Consider the following 19314-nt stretch of genomic DNA (forward strand, 5'->3'; position numbering starts at 1 on the left):
ATTCACCCTTAAGATTTGGCGACATTATCTATGCGGAGAGAAATTTCAGATATATACAGAATATCAGAGCCTCAAATATTTGTTTTCTCAAAAGAAATTAAATATGAGACAGCGTCGGAGGATGGAGTTATTGAAGGATTATGATTGCGATATTTTATATCACCCCGGTAAGGCCAACCGGGTAGCCGATGCATTGAGTCGGAAGTCAAGCATCGCACATTTGATGGTCAAGGAATGGGCATTATTAGAAAAAGTACGAGACTCGGAGTTTAGATTCGAAGTAAGTCAAGTCTCGAGTTTGTTGGCCACGCTTAGGATTGAACCGGAGATTCAGGCTAAGATTAAGACCTTGCAGTCTGCGGATCAAGAAATCCAAAGGATTCTGGAGATGGATAGGACCAAGAGAAAACCGGACTTCCAGATATCCGAAGACGGGATACTGAAGTTCCGTGGGCGATTATGTGTGCCTGACGATGCGGAAATTAAGGAAGAGATTTTGTCAGAAGCGCATCGTAGTAGTTATAGCATCCACCCAGGTAGTACCAAGATGTATCAGAATTTGAGACAGTACTATTAGCGGAACGGTATGAAGGTAGACATAGCCAGACATGTGGCCAAGTGTCTGACGTGCCAACAAGTGAAGGCACAGCATTGTAAGCCCGGAGGATTATTGCGACCCTTGGAAATCCCAGAATGAAAATGGGAACATATAACTATGGATTTCGTGGCGGGATTACCAAGGAGCCAAAGAGGCCATGATACTATTTGGGTGATTGTTAACAGATTGACAAAGTCGGCACACTTTTTGGCTGTGCGAAAGGACTTCGCATTAAACCGATATGCTGAGTTATATGTGCAGCAGATAATTCGTTTGCATGGGGTACCAGTGTCGATTACCTTAGATCGTGATCCTAGATTTATCGCCAATTTTTGGAAAAGTCTGCAGAGGGCATTAGGATCGAAGCTGCAGTTTAGTACAGCTTATCATCCGCAAACGGATGGCCAGTCTGAGAGGACGATTCAGACTTTAGAGGATATGCTTCGGGCATGTGTGCTAGATTTTCAAGGTAAGTGGCAAGAGCAGTTGCCCTTAGCAGAATTCGCCTATAATAATAGTTTTCAGCAGAGTATCGGAATGGCGCCATTTGAAGCACTATCTGGCAGAGCGTGTAGAACGCCCATATGTTGGGACGAAGTAGGAGAAATGAGTATAACTGGGCCAGAATTAGTTCAACAGTCAATTGAGGCTGTTAATATAATTCGCGAAAGGCTGAAAACAGCTCAAAGCCGTCAAAAGAGTTATGCAGACAGAAGACGAAGACCTTTGGAGTTTTAAGTAGGGGATCACGTATTTCTTAAGGTATCGCCCATGAGAGGACTGTCCAGATTTGGTAAGAAAGGAAAGTTGAGTCCGAGGTACGTGGAACCTTTTGAGGTTTTAGAAAGGATTGGAGATTTGGCTTATCGCCTTGCACTTCCGCCGAATTTATCGCAAATGCATAATGTGTTCCACGTATCGATGTTGAGAAAATATGAACCTGACCCAACTCATGTGTTGAATTATGAGGAGATAGAAGTTGATGACAGGGTGTCATATGTCGAGAGACCAGTAAGGATTGAAGATCGGAAAGAACGAGTTCTAAGGAACAAGACGATCCCGATGGTCAAGGTTATTTGGGAACACCACGGGACAGAAGGCGCGACGTGGGAAAGTGAAGAGCAAATGCAGCGTCAATACCCCCACTTGTTTGAGTAGTTAGTGTGATTTGTAAATTTCGATGACCAAATTTTTATAAGGGAAGAAGAGTTGTGACATTCTGAAATCTGACCCACTTGGGATTTATGAAATGAGTAGTTTATGGACGTGCTTGTAATTAGATCTCGCCCGGAATTGATCACTTCGGGAATACTAACCGTTAGGGAAAGACTAATTAGGGATTTAAATTTGCGCGACCAAAGAACTCGATTGTGAACCTACTTTCGACCATGAACATCGTCGAGGTGACATTTTGAGCCACTGTAGGCCGATCCAAGGATAGTCAGGGATCAGTTCGCCACTGTCATAATAGTGGATCGCGGGTGATTCCGCTGGACCACGAAACGAATCGACGAATGACCTAAACCTATACCAAACGATCGTACCGGTCGGATCTAGCGATCGACCCTCGCGATTAAGTGACAATTGAGGTCGTCACGACCTGAGTAAACTTGTACGTGGCATGATTCAGTATCGGCCACGGGTCAAATACGCGAATTTCCCCAAAAGCCACCCATTAGTACGAGATATGCGCAAGTTACGTTATTCAGAACGTATGCATTAATTATAGACCGAGTTGGGCATTGGAAATTTAGAAAGTCATGACAGATCACTTGGACGATGTTGTCATTTGCCCGGGTAGCTTCGGATTTGTCCGAATCCTTTAGAAAAACTGAATTTTGGCGAGAAATGGAAAATGACCAATTTACCCCTAGAGATTTGTTAAGGCCAATGTAATTTGGGAAGGGCATTTTGGTAATTTCGCCTAGCCTTAGAATTAGAGATTTTTGGACAATTTTGCCCTTGGACTTTTTGAGAAATTCCCGAATTACCCTTGGATATTTTGGAAAAGATTCGATCCGAGCCGTCGATCTTAGGATAAGAATGAATCTCGACCGTTGATTGGATTTGTGAGAGAGGGGCATGATGGTCATTTGGCCCCTCAATTATTGCCTTGGACTATTTAGTCCAACATTCTCTCTCTCCTCATTCTCTTTCTCTCACCTCTCTCGGCTCCCTCTCCTCCCTCACCGACCGACTGCCCTTCCCCTTGCCGCGCCGCCGCTTGCCGGCCATCGCCCGCCGAGCCACTGCCATCCCGTCGCCGGACCGTGACCCCACCCTCACGCCGCCGTCTCTCTCTCCCCCTCCCGTGGCCGTGAGTGAGTCGCGGCCAAGGACGCCGCTCGCCGCCGCCGTGTACCGCCGCTCGCCGCCGATCAGCCGATCTCCCTTTCCACTCTAGCCGAGTTAGCCTAGAGTTCGGGTAAGTCGCCCCCTAAACCCTATTTAGGATATCGGGTATTAACGGACTCGTTTAGATGCGGTTTAGGGTAGTTTAGGGGTTGATTAGGGTGCTGATCGTGGTTGTTGGTGGCTGATCATGGCTGTTAGTGGCTGTTGCATGCTGGATTAGACATCTGAGAATGAGTTTTGTGGGTTGGAGATCCATGGGTGTGAGCTAGAACTTGAATCTTGATTGTTTAGTTCAAAACTCGGATTCGTGACTACTGTACCCATCCGATTTTCTATTTTTGTGGAGAATTTTGTGGATCGAATTTGAGGAAGTTTTCTTCATGAAAGTTGCTCCCAACATCTTGAAGTATATCATATTTTAAATTTGGAATTTTTGGAGGCCATTTGGGTCGCACGAAAACCCATTTTCAGATCGTCTTAAAACTGCCCGGAACACTGTTCATCCCGACCTTCTTGTCTTGCCGAATTTTTATAAAATTTTTCAGATCTATTTTCAATAAACTTCCTTCACAAAATTTGTTGGCGACTTTCTTTTCTATGACATATAAAAATTTCAAATCTTTTCAAGGTGATTTGGGTGTTGGAAGAAATGTATTTTGAGGACAAAACAGTCTATTAGAGCGAATTGATTTTGGTCTGATTTCGAGGGACAAAAAGGCATGGTTACAGATTGAACCGGATTTCGTGTTCTGCATAAGAAATGTTTATCAAGATATTTTTTATGATATATCCAAAATTTAGAATTTTTGGAGTTCGTTTACTATTTATTTTGATGGGATTTCGGTCACTGTGTAAACTGCCCAGATTTACCCTGATTCTATGGATGTTCATTTTTATGAGCGGAATGGTGGGGGTGTCGAGGTTGAATAGTTGCTGCCCTCGTGACTGAAATTGATGCTTGAATGTGTGTTATATGAGTTGATTTGAGGATGTTTCGGGGCTGGAGTGAGACTGAATAGAGTGCCGGACGTTGTGGGATGGAATTGACGAGCTTAGGGCTTGATTTAAGGACAAATGGTGTCGGTTTAGTGTGTGGTAGTGTGGCTGGATTGTGGTGTTTAATATGGTTGGAAATGAGCTTGGGAATGTCGAAATTATGCTATAGTCTTGGCTGTGATTGTGGGCCCGTTAGCGGCCTTGTATGTTTGTTGAATTGTGACTTGATTGCTTGAAATGCTGGTCGTTATGTGCACGCATGGGCCGAATTGAATTGATTGTCAATTGGTCGTGCTTGAGTGTCGATTGAGCATGAGAAATGCGTGGTTTGATGCGTGCACGGGCCAAGTGTGAATGGCCAATATGTTGGCATGTGGTTGTTGAGCATGTGAAAGAGTGAGAGTGCGTGTGGTGCGATACGTGTGATAATGGAAATCCCTGAGACGGTATCATTACGCGGGGAATTGATCCGTCCTAAGGCGGTACGACTACGCGGGACAATGCCCGGTATTACCGGAGGACGGCCAACCTGAGGCGGTACCATTACGCGGGTTGTGTCGTAAGTGGTAGGTGTTGAGCCTGAGGCGGTACCACTACGCGGCCAAGATACATGGCCTAAGACGGTACCATTACGCGAGTCTTGAAGTGTCGTTATGAGTTAGTCGCAGTGAACCTGAGGCGGTACCACTATGCGGGTCACTGGCGAGTTGAGTATGAGTTGGTCGCAGTGAACCTGAGGCGGTACCATTACGCGGGTCACTGGCGAGTTGAGTATGAGTTGGTCGCAGTGAACCTGAGGCGGTACCATTACGCGGGTCACTGGTAAGTTGAGTATGAGTTGGTCGCAGTGAACCTGAGGCGGTACCATTACGCGGGTCACTGGCGAGTTGTGTGGAAAGAGTGTGATGAGGCCGGAACGAATGCATGAAATTAATTAGAACGTGCATGTGATTGGAAATGGTGTTGTTGTGACTAACGTGCAGGTTGCACGCTGGAAAGGCCCAGGTAAGCATAATTGTGTGCCTGCTATGCGATGACTGAGTGTGTGATTGTATTTGTGATTGTCTGGAGGTACGTGATAGCCTAGGTGGGGTTTAGAGTGTGTGCTTATTGAGGTGTGATCTCATGGTTGTTTCAACCAATAATTTCAGAACCCCGGCCCGAGCAATGAATCTTCCTCCTCCGCCGCAGCATTTTGGGATATCGATGTACACCGACCATAACGTGGTAGAGTACCCAATAGACGGGCAAGAGGTTCAGAGGGATTCAGACTTAGATTCCGGGGAGACGGAATCAGAGTGGACGCCGTCTAACGGGCGTCAGGGATAGTTTTAGGGACATAGTAACTCTTTTGGAATGTTCCATTTTTGAAGATAGGGTATAGCCAGGCTGTTGATCTTTTTGAACGTCGTTGGTGCAGGATACTCGGTGTGCATGTAAATTATGGTATGGGTTGTATACGGTGGATATTGTATAAAGTTGGATAAGTATTGGATGTTTATTCTCCCTTGTACCCTAGTTAATTATTGTCCGGGTATTTGTGGCTTTCGCTGGTTGATTTAACTCTCTGATAAAATGAAATGAGATCGGCGATTTTCTGGGATGTCGCAATATTCGACCAGAGAAGGGATGTTGCGAGCTCGATGGGGTTCGGGGCGTGACATATAAACAGTATTGAAAGATTACAACTGAACTGCAAATATTAAAGGTACAAGTGCGGAAGTAAATAAAAGCCTTTGTATTCTCAGATCATGAGCAAGATCTGGAACATAAGGTAGTTCAGGGATGCTATTGAACTTACTGGCTATTCAAGGGATATGGAAAGGTTGAAAGGTTTTTTTGAGATTTATGATCTCTTATTCTTCAAAGGAGGGCTGAGGAAATCTGGAGAAACTTGAGAGGGATTTCGAGAGATATGGAATTCTGAGTGAAGAATTGTGTGTCCTTCACTGAAGGATGAGGTCCCCTTTTATAGAATGTCTGACTACTGTTATGAAGAGGGTTCACGAGTGGTACTGTAGCAAATAGTAGTAAGTGCACAGTGTTACAGTGAACAGAAGTAATTATGAAAGTTTATGAAAAGAGAATAAAAAGACAGACAGGCTTCTTTCGGTCCTGAACCAAATTATGAAAATTTGGACTCGGCAGGAATCTTTCGGCGCCTTTTGTCTTTCAAAACCTGGAGAGATCTTCCGGTGGCTCTTCTTCTTCTTCTTCTTCATCCTTTACATCCCCCCATGGAATGGCTAGTATGCCTGGGATGCCATAACAGTCATCCTCATTGGAATTTCCGCTATGATGTGATTAAGAAGAACCAGTTTCTTCAAGTTGAGAAATGGCTTGTTTTAGCATTCCTGCTAATTGTTGATGGGATTTAGCAAATGCTAATTTAGAAAGTACGAACCCTTTATCATGGAGGAAGGGGGCGATATCATCAAAACTGATTGGGATAGAGCCTCTAGAAATTAGTCATTCTGAGACGGCTTGTTTGGTGACTCTATCAAAGAATTTAAAGCCATCTCACCATTTAACTTTGAATCGTCTTATGAGAATGGGGATGCCGGTTTCAATGGCTTTTCGATAATCAAAATGCCATCCAAGAACCCAAGATACTCCAAAATAATAGAAAAAGAGCATCAGTTTGGGAAAGTTTTTCTCATATGGAAGTGGAGTAAATTTTTCAAGGAAAAGTTCATAACTATGTTGGATTTTTGGGTGGATAATTTCATCAATGGGTCCCAAATGTTCCCACCATCTAATGAACCAATATGGAACTAGCTTGATATCAAATCCTTCGAAGAAAAATAGCCAAGTATGAGAGTTTTTGGCATTTCTTCTCCAAAAAGTGTTCCACCAAGCTTGTTGGTAGTCAAAATATGAAAAAGACGTTCTATAAGGCAAGGATTCAGACATCTTGATATCAAATTTTTTCAAGGCCAAGGGATTGGGTTTCCACTAAGAAGGGTGAATGACCTTATGAATTCTGGCTGTGGAATAATTGGTGTGGCCTTTATCAGAAAAGTGACGGAAGGTCATAGATTTTGTTTCTGTCAAAATCTTTTCATAAAACTCCATGGTTTTATAAATATATCATGTGGAGTATAATTGAATTTTTCAGAAAACATGTTTTTTGCAAAGACGTAAGGGTCCTCATTATAAAATCCATTTTCAACATTACAAATGTTCTGGAATATTGTTTTATGGAAAAATTTTGATTTTGGAGAGGTTGCCTGAGTTGGCTGAATGACCACTTCACTAGAAATTCTTTTTCCCATTATGCTTTGAGTAGCTATGGGAGAAGGGTCAGGACTTACCATAGTTATTGAAGGTTGAGGCTGGTTTTTGAAAGCCTGTTGAAGAAGTTGCAAAGCTTCTTCTTGAGATAACTTGGTTATGTTATATTGTGAGAGCTTATTGAAATCTGAAGGATTTTCTGTAAGAGGAATGGGTTCTTTCTTGACTAGATTAGAAATTGTAGTAATATTTAATGATGGCTGGGTAGCCTGGAGCCAGGTCTTGATGTTGGTTAACCCGGAGGATTTTTTCTCCAAAAAAGGTTCTACGATTTCTTTGCCTTTGTCTCTTCTGGTGGGTTTGTTGGATTTGGGAGGCATTTTCCCTGTAAAAATTCTCTTGTGAGAAAATCTGAAAGAGAATTTGAAGAATCATTTACAAATTCTATATCAAAATAAAAAACAGATAGAATCGCTTGCCACCTAGCAAAGATTTATTTAGAAGCAATGTTTTGGACATCTTTTTGCAAAACATCTTTTGCAGATTTGCAATCAATTCTTAGTAAAAACTTTTGATTTAAAAGATCTCCTTGAAACTTAGAAATAGAAATTACAATAGCAAGAATTTCTTTTTTAATGGTGGAGTAATTCTTTTGGCAATCATTCCAATGTTTGGAGACAAATTGAACAATCTGTTCTTTATTTTCTTTGGATTGTTTAAGAATTCCTCCATAACCAATGTCAGAAGCATCAGTTTCAACAATTTTGTAAGCAAAAGGATCAGCAAGATGTAAACAAGGAATTTCCTTGATAGTGCGCTTGATTTGTTTTACAATATCAGTGTGAACCTGAGTCCAAGGTGGAGGATCTTTTTTAAGCCTCTGGTGGAGTGGTTTGCAAATTATGTTGATTCGAGGGAAAAATTCAATAATGTAATTCAAACTTCCAAGAAATTTTTGTAATTGGATTTTGTCTCTAATTTCATTAGGAAATTTTTCAGAAAATATTATCGACCTTTCGATGGGTATGATGGTTCTTAGATGAATGTAATGTCCTAGGAAACGTATCTTTATTTTGAAAAGGGATATTTTAGTACTAAACCATTCTTTTTTACAATATTGATAAAATGATTGATATGTTTAAAATGTTTTTCTATGGATGTAGAAAATATCAAAACATCATCTATGTAAACTATAATGTAATCAGAACAAGAGTTAAAAATGTCATTCATTATTCTTTGGAATTCAGAAGGGGTATTTTTTAATCCAAAAGGCATGACATTCCATTCATATTGGCCAAAAGGAATAGTAAAAGCTGTTTTATACCTATCCTTTTCACTAATTTGGATTTGCCAGAAGCCTGATTTCATATCAAATTTCGAAAAATATTTTTGCATCATGAAGTCTATTCAACAAATCTTTCTTATTAGGTATTAGGTATCTTATCCATTTTAAAGCTATATTTAAAGGTTTGTAATTTATTACCAATCTTGGAACTCCTCTTTCTAGTTCAGCATTTTTGTTGACATAGAAAGCTAAGCAACTCCAAGGAGATTGGCTTTTCCTAATAAGCTTCTTCTCAAGAAGTTCTTGTATTTCTTTTTGACAGAAATTTAGAACTTCGTGATTCATTTGAGAAGGTCTAGCTTTAATAGGAATATCGTTTTCTGAAAATCCTGATTCATAAGGTAAATCAACTATATGAGATTTTCTAGACCAAAAAGCATTTGGAATATTTGAATATATGGAATCTTTGATTTGTTTTTCAAGACTGGAAATTTTTTTATGAAGACTTGTTTCAGAAAGATTTTTGTCAATCTTTTTGTATTCAAGATCTTCTTTAAGAAATTGAAGATGAGTTTCTTTTGTCTTGAATGATACAATTAATTTCAGAAATAGAATGTTTTTGAAGAGTATTTAAATTTCTGGTTTGGGGTTTTGAAATGAAATTAAAACATATCTTTTTCCCTAATGTTTCTATTTCAATTCCTTTTTCAGAAACTTTAAAAGGTTGAATTAAAATAATAAAAGGTGATCCTAGAATAACATTCTGTTTGATGTTTTTAACAAGAAGAAAAGGAGTCTTATAAAAAATTTGGTCTTTTACAACTTTTGCTTCAGGAATTTTAAAGCTTATGTTTAGCTTATTCCTGGATGTTGATTTGAGGGACTGGAAGTTTTTTCAAAATATTTGGTTGGTATAAGACCTTCTCTTATACAATTGAGATCTGCACCAGTGTCAAAAAGGGCTGTTGTTTTCAAAATAAATTCATTATGGACTTTTATAGTAATATTGATAATCCATTTTCTGGTTGTTATTTCAGAAAGCATTAAAAGGAAGTTTGTATTAGAATGAGAAGGGAGTTCAGAATTTTCATTTTCCTCAAAATCTTCTTCCTTTTGTTTTCCTCTTAGAGTTTTCATTTTGATATATAAAATATCTCGTTGCATGATTATCTTAGCAACTTTGAGATTTTGGATTTCTTGCTTTGTTTATTGATTTCATGATTAAGATCACTTATAGAAATAGGTTTAAAACTTGCTTTCTTTTCCTTACTAAGTATGTGTCGCGACCTACCCCGCCAAAGATCGGGTTTAGGCCATGAAGTATTTGTTGATGGATATGAACAACGATTGGTTCGTTTGAAGGGTGAACCAAATGGTTCATTAATTCAATGACCGAGGCACTCCCAAGCCTCATATCTCGCGCGACGAGAATTGTCTAATTTAAGCATTTGATTGGAGTCGCCACTAGCCATGATCAAGGGTTAGCTAGAAACCCTGATCGAGACGCGGGAGTATAATCTCGATACGTGCAAAAATCAGAGATTCCAAAATTCGGGGACTTGATTACACTAGCGATCTAACTAGTGCCATTTCGGTACCTAAACTTGAATTTTCGCAAACTAACGTACCGGGCAGCCTATCGAAAAAGCTAAGATTCCGCCTAACCGTTCTAAAAATAGAAAACAACAATCAATATATCAAAAATGCGCAACCAGATAATCATAAAGAAAATAAATAACCAGCGACCTAGTATCGTCTCTAAATAGGAAAAGGCAATCAAAAGCTGCCCTAATGGCTTATCCGATTTTGGGAAATTTTTTAAAGGGTTTTTCTCATTTTTTTTTTTTGAGTTTTTTAACCTAAAATCTAGTGAAATTAAGCCAAAAACTGATTTCTGAACATTTCCTAATTTTCTGATTTTTTGGAAATTTTCCTAATTTTTCTGATTTTTTTAATTTTTTTTGAATTTTCTGAATTTTTTAATATTTTTTATTTAATTAATTTTTTTGGGATTTTTAAACATTTTCGAATTTTTTTGGAATTTTTAATTTTTTAATTTTTTAAATATTTTTTCGAATTTTTGAATTTCTGAAAATTTTTATTAATAAAATAAAGATTCCGGACCGGGTCCCCTGACCCAATCCGCCCGACTGCTTGACTCGGGTTACCGACCCGCCCGAGTTTTCAAATTTTGATTTTCTATTCTATTTTTTTTTCTTTTTTCTCTCTTTTCCTTTTCTTTTCTCTTTTTTTTTTGTTTATATTTCTTTTTCTATTTTTTTCTCTTCTTCATCCCCTTCGTGCCCCTCTGCCCAGAATGCTTCTCTGGGACTTCCTTCTTCACGCCTTCCTCACCGAAGCCAGGCCGGGGTTTCGCCGGGAACGCCCGCTGCCGACCGTCGGCTTGGGCTGCCAACGCCGACGACGGCCGCTGGCCTTACGCCGTCGCCGACGGCCAACTCTCCGACAACCACATCAGCCGCTTAAAGAAACAGCCGCAATCCGCCATCGGCGACGAGTTCACTTTCCGGTAATCCAACTTTCAGCCCCCAAAGATGACGCGCTAAATCTCAACAAACAAACGCACAAGATAAGAAACCGAGATAGTGAACTAACAGGGGCGGCCTGAAGCCGCGGGCCTCTCGGATGGGGAAAGGATTCTCCGGCGGGACACGTGTACTCGCGGTCAACCCAAATGACGTGCGAAACATGGCATAAAAACGAAAGAAAATATCAAGTTAGTCATGAGATACAGATCTGAGCACAACCAAATGGTGAAACGAAGATAACAGGAACAAGTTTTGATGGTGATAATCTCGACTCTCACTCGGGCCTTTTGTCAAACAGGGGGTGCGCGAGGGTCTGGATACGGGATTTAGGTCGAGGTTTCAAGGCGGTGTTCGGTTTACGGGTGATGTTTGAAGGTCTAGAAGGCGTATCCTGCTACAGACGTGTTTCAGTTTGCGAAAAAAGGTGTCAAAAGTCGACATGGTCGGATTCGAGGCTCCAAGTTTATGCTGTTTCGTTGGGACATTTCATTGAATATGTGAGGAGCGTTTGAAAAATGCAGAAACGAGCTTGAGTTTAGCAAAGCTCGGGGCCTACCCTCGGTGTGAAATGTTTAAAAAAACTTCCTTGAGTGTCAAACGAACACAAGCATCCCTCACGGGGCCGGGCGACCACCGAATGGACTCAGTGTGCCCGGCACCCGAGAGGCAGGGGAGGGGGGGCGCTAAAACAGAGCAAAATATGCAACGGCGAGTTACCTGTTTCGTGAATAACCGAGCTGAAGAGCGGTGACCGGAGGCTCAAAGGGACCGTCAACGACTAGGGTGGACGACCGTGGCACGAACCAAGTTTTCTCCTTTCGTATCTGCCCTTTGTTCCCCCTTTTCCAGTCCCCCCAAAGCTTTGTATTTCTTGTTCAAGCTCCCTCAGTCGGTATCTCCGGGCTTAAGCGCACGGTGGAGAGGGGGAAGAGATTCGCCCGGCCACCTCCTTGCCGATCAAGGGGGCCGGAACACTCTCCTCCAACCCCTCAATCCTCCATTTTCTCTCTTCGTTCTCTCTTGGCTTCACCTCTCCCGCTCTGTTTCTTCTTCTCTTTTTCATGATTTCTGTTGCCCCCCTTTTAATGCCGAGAAAGGAGAGGATAGCCCGAGGACCACGGCTACACCTCTGACCTCTACTCCCCCGGCGTCGCGCGGCTTCTGCACTGCGCGTCGACGTTCCGTTCCCCCTGCCAGAGCATCGCTCCTCTGCTCTTGTACCTGCGCTTCCCTGTGGTCCCCCCCCCCCCCCCCGTCCCCCCCTTTTCGTCTTTTTTCACAAGCGTGAGGAAGACAAACAGCAATGAAGAGGACCGGGCCAAAAATAAAGAGGAAGGGAAGGTGGGCCGAAAATAAAAAGGAAGGGGTGATCCGTAGGTGGGCGTGGGCTGAATAAAAGGGAAAAGAAAGGGAGGAAAAGCCCAGAAATGAACAAAACGGTTATGCCCAAGCGAAAACTAGAGGAAAGGGGCTAAGGTTGATGGGCCTCGCTAAATTGGTCCGATATATATTTTATTATACATATATTTTTAGTTTTATCTCTCTTTTGCACTAATTTGGCCCATTTACCATTTAAGCATTAGTTTAACGAGTTGGGCAAAATTAGGTGTCAACAGTATGGTAGAAATATTATAAGGATTATCAGAATGGAAAACTGGCTTAGAACTTTGGAAATTATTTAAATATTTTATTTTTGTTTCTGGATCAGTGATTTGATCAATCGTTTGCAAAAGAATTTCTTCTTTTTTTGTTAAGACATTTATTTCAAAATTGGTGGCTTCTTCATCTTCACTTTCTGAAGTCGATGATGAAGAGGTTTCTAAATCACAAATTTGAAGACCCTTTTCAAAACTAGATTCATCAGAAGAACTACTGTCAGTCTCAGCCATTATTTGGTTGAGTTGATTAATAGTTTCTTCGTCCAAACCTAACTCGTTTACCTTTTTGCTAAGTTTACAAAATTTAGAAGTATGGCCTTTCTTGCCACAATTATAGCAAGTAATGTTTTTAAAACTCTTTTTGGGTTTTTTGGTTTTATCAAAACTATCATTTTCCTTTTTCTTGGAAAACTTTCTATCAAATTTCTTTTTATAAGGTTTCTTATAGGATCTTTTGTGGTCTTTTTGATTGGGAGAACATTTCCCTGAACATTTGAATTTTGCAAAAGATTCAAAAGATGAATCATATTGGGCACAAAAATCTCTTAATCCTTTTTTAGAAAGTTTTTGTTCCTTTTTGATCTGTTTTTGAAGACGTATATTGGTACACATTTGTGTTCCTATTTTATAAACATAAGAGGTTAATTCACCGTAAGAAAGATGGTCATATGGAATTTGGTTTCCATATTCTTCTCTTATCTTATTACGAACTTGTTCTCCTATGAGTTTTGGTAAACCAGCAAGAAATTTTTCTTTCCAAAATGGTTGATTACAATATGTTCTTTGGAAAACTCTTTGTAAAAATATTTCTTTATATTCCCTAAATTCTCCTAAAGATCTACATTTCATATTGGATAAAAGATCTTGGTTTTTATCAAGAATATGAGAAGAATCTCCTAGAAAATGTTGAGATATAAAGAATATTAAAGTATTAACAGCATTTTGAATGGGCTGGTCATTTTCATCTATTATATTTTGGCCAAAAGGGTCAAGTTTATAAGCATTTAAAATTTGGGATCTTTGCTCATCATTCAGGTAGTTATCCCACCATCCTTTGAGCTGGCCAGTAAATCCGGCTATTAAAAGATAGGCAACAGAATGATCAGAAGTGTCTGGAATGGTTTTATAAGTATTAGCAAGCATAATCATTTGAGTCAGAACATTTATGAGGTTTTGTTCAGAAACACCATCTATATTCCATTCATAAATTGCACCAGAAGAATATTTATTTTGGGTTTTAGAAAAAGTTTCTTCTGTGAGAATATCAGGAGGAGTAGCATGAGAATAATATAATTTTTGAGGATCTTTCCAAGTAATACGATTGATTTCAGGAATTGATTCGGTATCAGATTTATCTAAAAGATTAATTTGATTGGAAGGTTCAATACGATCAGGAGTATCTTTGACACTCAGGTTTTGAATTAAAGGAGTATCTAAAATCAAAGGATTTTTAGGAATTAAAACTGCTTTTCCTTTGAGGAGTTTTCTTCTGTCTTCTAAAGCTTTAGCAAATTCAAGGCTGGGATTTTTTGGAAGTTCAAAATTTTTAAAGAATGGTGGTTTTAAATCCCTTTTAGGGGTTAATATAGAAGATGATGAAAAGCTATTTTGGGTAAAATTTTCTAATCGATCTAGTATGAAGATGTTGGTTTGAAAAGTTGTTTTGTTCAACAATTTTCTTGATTCCTATGCCATCTATTTTAGAAGCTGTTTTAAAAGGAGAAGCTATTATTTTAGTTTCTCGGTGTTCAAATTTTATTTTTCTAAGAGGAGGATGATTAGACTCAATGACTTGATCATTGTCTAATTTCCATTTATAAAATTGGTCTAGAACAAAAATCTGTTTTTCTTCTAAAAATTTGTTTTCAAACCAATCAAAGAAGAATATTTGGATTTCATGTTGGTACATGTAATCATAATACTCTTTTTTGATTTCGAGTGCTTGTGTTTGAAAATTCTCAAAGAGCCATTCTCTGATCTGTTTGTTTTCAGAAGAATTAAATTTTTGATTTAAAATTATTTTTTCTTGTTCAAAAACTAATTCTAAAACATTGATTTCAGGATCTTCCATTTCAGAAGAAGTTGGATCAGGGAAGTCAGGGGTATGTTGATAAACTGGCCTGGAGATTCCGAACCTGTTATCTATACCACTGATATTTGGAAGAGAAGGAGCACTTGCAGATGCTTCCTCAGGATTATTCAAAGGAATGTTAGGAACAGTGTCTATAGATCTTCGAGAAGAAATGGAATGCCAAGAAGGAATTGATTTGATGTCACAAGACCTTCTAGGAATATCAACAGATCTTCTGAAAAATTGTATAGTTACTTTTCCTTCAGGATGTTGAATAATATTAGTAGGATCAGAATTTTGAATGATTTGTTGGGGAATTCGGTTTTCTAATTCCCACTGATCAGGAAGGGTTATTTGATTCCAAGGAATGGTCATGGGAATGGTAATATTTGTTTTAGAAATATCTGTTTGTAAAAGAAGAGTTTCTCTATTGGAATTTAGTTTAAAAGCTTTACTACCAAAAGCAGAATTCATTACTTTGTAATAAACTCTGTAAATAAGGGCTATGGGGATAGAACCTTTAGCAATAGAGTAATTATGAGTTTTTATTTAAAGAGTCAGAGATTTTAAAATATTTTTGTCTTTAAAAGAAACGGTAAGACCAGGATGACTATCAAAGTGAATTGGTCCGCTGCAAAGACTTGTTTCAACAGCTCCAAGAATGGATTCATCATATTTTAAAAGTCTCGCATCTCTCAAAACAAGGAGTAAAGAAGTATCTAAACCTTCTTTAGTAAGTGGTTTAGCACCAACTTGTACTAATCCTATATGCATATAATTCCATTTTTGGAAATGTTTCTTTATAGAATCTTTATTCAAAAGTTGTATTGAATCAAAAGAATTAGAAAGTTGTACATCTCTTTCTTCGGTAACAATGATATAATCATTGAGTCCAAAAATTTTAAACTTCGAATGCTCATAAATTTGATTAAGTTTGATCTTTGGAATTATCCAGTTCTCAATGGATTTATTAAAATCTTCTATACTAATTTCTTCTCTATTTACTGGTCCTTGATCTGAGGACATTTGTGATAAAGAACTAGAGGAAGACTCGGATCTTCTTAATAAATTCATTGCAAAAGACTACTTTCTACTCGGACATTTCTTCTTAATATATATATATATATAGGTATCTATTCGGATCGTTATGACTAGAAATCCACAAATAATGGCCCGGATGTTCAAGCCACCAAAACATTTTCTTTTTCCGTACCTAAACAGCAACATATTCTTCAACATGACTGCATGCGACATAGGAGTATGATGTTCCAACAACGATTTCTCCAACATGGTAGGAAGGCTGTACATCGGAGATGAAGCTTCGACACCGCTGGACAATCCCCCCATAATTTAAAGACATTAAGAGGGGCCTTCAACATCCTCAAAAGCTCCACTGCATCTTTTCCTTCCAAATGTCCCAAGTATATACTGTAACAAGAAAGGTGTTCTCCCAACATTTGAAGCTCCATTTTCAATTGAACAGCAACTGCCCCATTTAACTTCCATAACTCCAGTGACTTTTTGGATTAATACGACCAAGCAGACACAAATTCTGCATCACTTCTGGAAGGAAACCATCAAAGTAAATCAATTTGCGTCTTACCTGCATCTTGTTCAATATCCAAGAATTCTTTCTCACGTAGATTGCCGAGTGAAGTTCTAACCCTGGACAGTGCTTTCGTTTTTCCAAATGGGCGCTCAACATTACCCAGTAGGGAATACCATCTGTTAATTTGCATTTGCTGACCTCCCTATAAGTGTGCTTGACACTAGCCACTCATCTCCCCACAACCAAATGGCGCTACACATTCTACGTAATCAACATTCTAAAGCGAATGACAACTCCCACTTCTGGTTATCTGCAGTGATGGAAACAATTCCTTCTCAAAGGTTTTTGTTCAACAACCTGTAGATCAGCAAATGAAGTCTGTAATTTATATCGATGTTCATCACGTCAGGGAGAGAAGAACTTTCTGGGCAAAAAACAAGCAACAGACAGATTTCCAAAAGCAAGTGAGTCTTACGACATCAGTAGTCCAAAGACAACAACCATAGGTGATAATTAGTCTCCATCTTGAAACCACAGCAGCCCAGAGAAGCATTCTGGGCACACCAACAAACTCATACCAAAATGAATTGAATCTAAATGAACGACCAACTCAAAAATAAATAGAGCGATTGCATAATTGCAATCTATAAAACACCCAAATATCAGAACAAAAAACCATCTTCCAAAATGATAGAGGACAGCAAAATAATAGGAAGGCAACGCAACATGCTGGACCATCCCCCACTAGTGAATGTTCAATATAGTTTCAAGTATACATATTTTGCTCGTAGAATGAACCGAAGCTCATTCCAAAATTAAACTGAAATTCTTATACCCAGCCAATTGATGATTCTCACTTACAAAGAACTTCTCATGATCAAGTCATTTTCCACCCTCATCAAGACAAACCAAAAGCCATAGAATTACAAAGGGCAGAAATTGTAAATAGTTAGGCTGGATAGACACTGTGGCCCATTTCCTAGCATAAATTTGGAAAACGGTAAAAATCAAAAGGTATCGAAGCACAGGTTCATGGTAACAGAGCACAAGCAAGAATTCAATTCTTTTTACCCCGTCAAATTGTTATTCTATCAATTTTCGAGGTATTGTGCTCTAGACTCCAGTTATCTGTTGGATGTGGTGCCCATCACATCCAATGTTTCACATGTAAACCGAGCATTACATGTTAAGGGCAGTGTTTAAGAGATGCCAAATATGGATTATGGTCACTTTGAAGAAAACAGTGACTTCAAACGCTGCAATGTTATGGTAAAAAATGCAGTTAGCTAAATTCTACACATGAGGCAACCCCACCCTATCTCTTAATTTAGACAGCCAAGTGGATCTATTCGGCATCTCAATAGAAAGTTTAGAATGATCTTTTCTTAAAAGATGTAGAAGAGGATATAATGTGTTTTAGGTACCTCTTCATTCGCAGTTTCCAACGGCTCTATATCAACAGTTATTGGTGGGCTTCTCTCAGTCTTCTGTTCAGGCCTCAGCATCCATTCTAACCCCATTTCTCTCCTCACAATTTTCTGGTCATCAAAATCACCCTCGACTGCGTTCTGCTCAGCTCCTTCCTTCCCCTTTTTCTGTCCATCTTTCTTACTACCTTTCCGATGTTTCTCTTTCCTAGCATCACCGTCAAAGCTATCGGATTTTTCAGAACCTGAAGAAGAAGAAAAATCCTCATAAGTCTTCCTACCACTTTTGCTTTTCCTCTTCCTGCTCTTAGACCCACCATCCGATTCTTTAGCATCAATCTTCTTCTTCTTCTTTTTACGGTCATGACGACGCCTTCTTTCGTCTCGCGGGGAGTCGTCATCGCCGCTTCCACTTGAACCAGAAGACGAATACTCCTCAGAGGAGTACCACTTCTTCCTCCTAGGCGCCTTCCTTATTTGCTGGAGCTCCTCATCATCTGAACTCTCGTATCTAGAACCTTTCTTCTTTCTACTGTATTTTTCCTTCCTACCGCCGGATCTCCTCCGGCCCTCTGCTGCAGAATCCGAGCTTTCACCCTGTCTCTGGTACGAAAATGCCGATAAAAACAGAGGACAACGGCAAGCAATCAGTCTCCTTCTCGACACAAAACACCGAAACTCAAAATTTAAGAATAAGAAAAACGAAAGGATAGAGAGGCAAGACCTCATCAATCTGGTCACGAGGAATGAATTTGACTCCGGAAAGAATCGTTCCCACTTCACTCCTCCCGCGGCACTAAATTCGTCTAAAAAATCATGAAAAAATCGCGCTTGTCAGACATCATACACCGTTCTTTTTTCCGTTCATCCGCTGCACTGAAGATCAAGCATTCCAAATACTGAAAAACAATCGAAACGGACACACACGAAAAGCACATCGCTCCATTTGAAATTTCCAAATTCACAAGGATCAGCAGCAAAAAGGGCAAAAGATTGAGGAAACGCAATCAAAACCACACGAACCCTAGAGCACCACGCGTCGCCCCTTATCGAGCTTCCATCAATTCAAGCCCCAATCGCATTCAATGCGAAACTGTCCCCGAGCTCAATCTCGCCAGAAAATCAGAACAGGGGGACGAGGAAGAGGAAGCGGAAGCCAGAGTGATCGAATCGAATACCTGGACCCTCCGCGAAACTGCACGTCGAAGCGGAAGCGGCGGCGAAACCGGAGAAGTAAGCGCCGGAGAGCCGCGCGTTCTCTCTGCCAAAAACGCAAGAGCCAAATCTGCGTTTCGATGCTCGGAATGTTCGCTAGTCGGTTTGAGAAATTGGGATTGATTTTTGTGACTTTTGATTATAAAAAATTAGGAGTTAAAATATTTAAATTTTTTTTTGGTCTAAAAAAATATTTAATTTGATGATTAACCGGAATTTAAATGAGGCATGCTACGTATTAGCTTGGCTTAGTGTCGCATCAAGTAAGATTTGATTTTCAAGTTGGACCGACTTGAGTTGATCGGCGATTTTAATATGCAACGCGACCTATTCGCATTCTGACTTGACAATCTATTAAGCCTAATTCACGAGGTCAA

At 39.6% G+C, this 19314-nt stretch overlaps 1 protein-coding gene and 1 long non-coding RNA gene across 2 annotated transcripts; both read right to left on the reverse strand.

Moving 5' to 3' along the window:
- Positions 1–16202: 16202 nt before the first annotated feature.
- On the reverse strand, positions 16203–16837 carry LOC130137353 (uncharacterized). The gene is made up of 2 exons (XR_008815803.1): positions 16771–16837; positions 16203–16652 (listed from the first exon to the last, which is right to left on the reverse strand). It is a non-coding gene; the product is annotated as an uncharacterized LOC130137353 (long non-coding RNA).
- An 828-nt stretch (positions 16838–17665) lies between these two features.
- Positions 17666–19167, reverse strand: LOC130137335 (uncharacterized). The gene is made up of 4 exons (XM_056308123.1): positions 19149–19167; positions 18901–18983; positions 18447–18518; positions 17666–18325 (listed from the first exon to the last, which is right to left on the reverse strand). Exons 1-4 carry the CDS (start codon positions 19165–19167, stop codon positions 17681–17683), a joined length of 819 nt encoding a protein of 272 aa, XP_056164098.1. The 3' UTR covers positions 17666–17680.
- Between the last annotated feature and the right edge of the window lie 147 nt (positions 19168–19314).

The sequence above is a fragment of the Syzygium oleosum genome, unplaced genomic scaffold (assembly GCF_021117445.2).
Source record: "Syzygium oleosum isolate NSW1041296 unplaced genomic scaffold, Sole_v2.1 Sole_v2.02, whole genome shotgun sequence".
Classification (NCBI taxonomy): Eukaryota; Viridiplantae; Streptophyta; class Magnoliopsida; order Myrtales; family Myrtaceae; genus Syzygium; species Syzygium oleosum.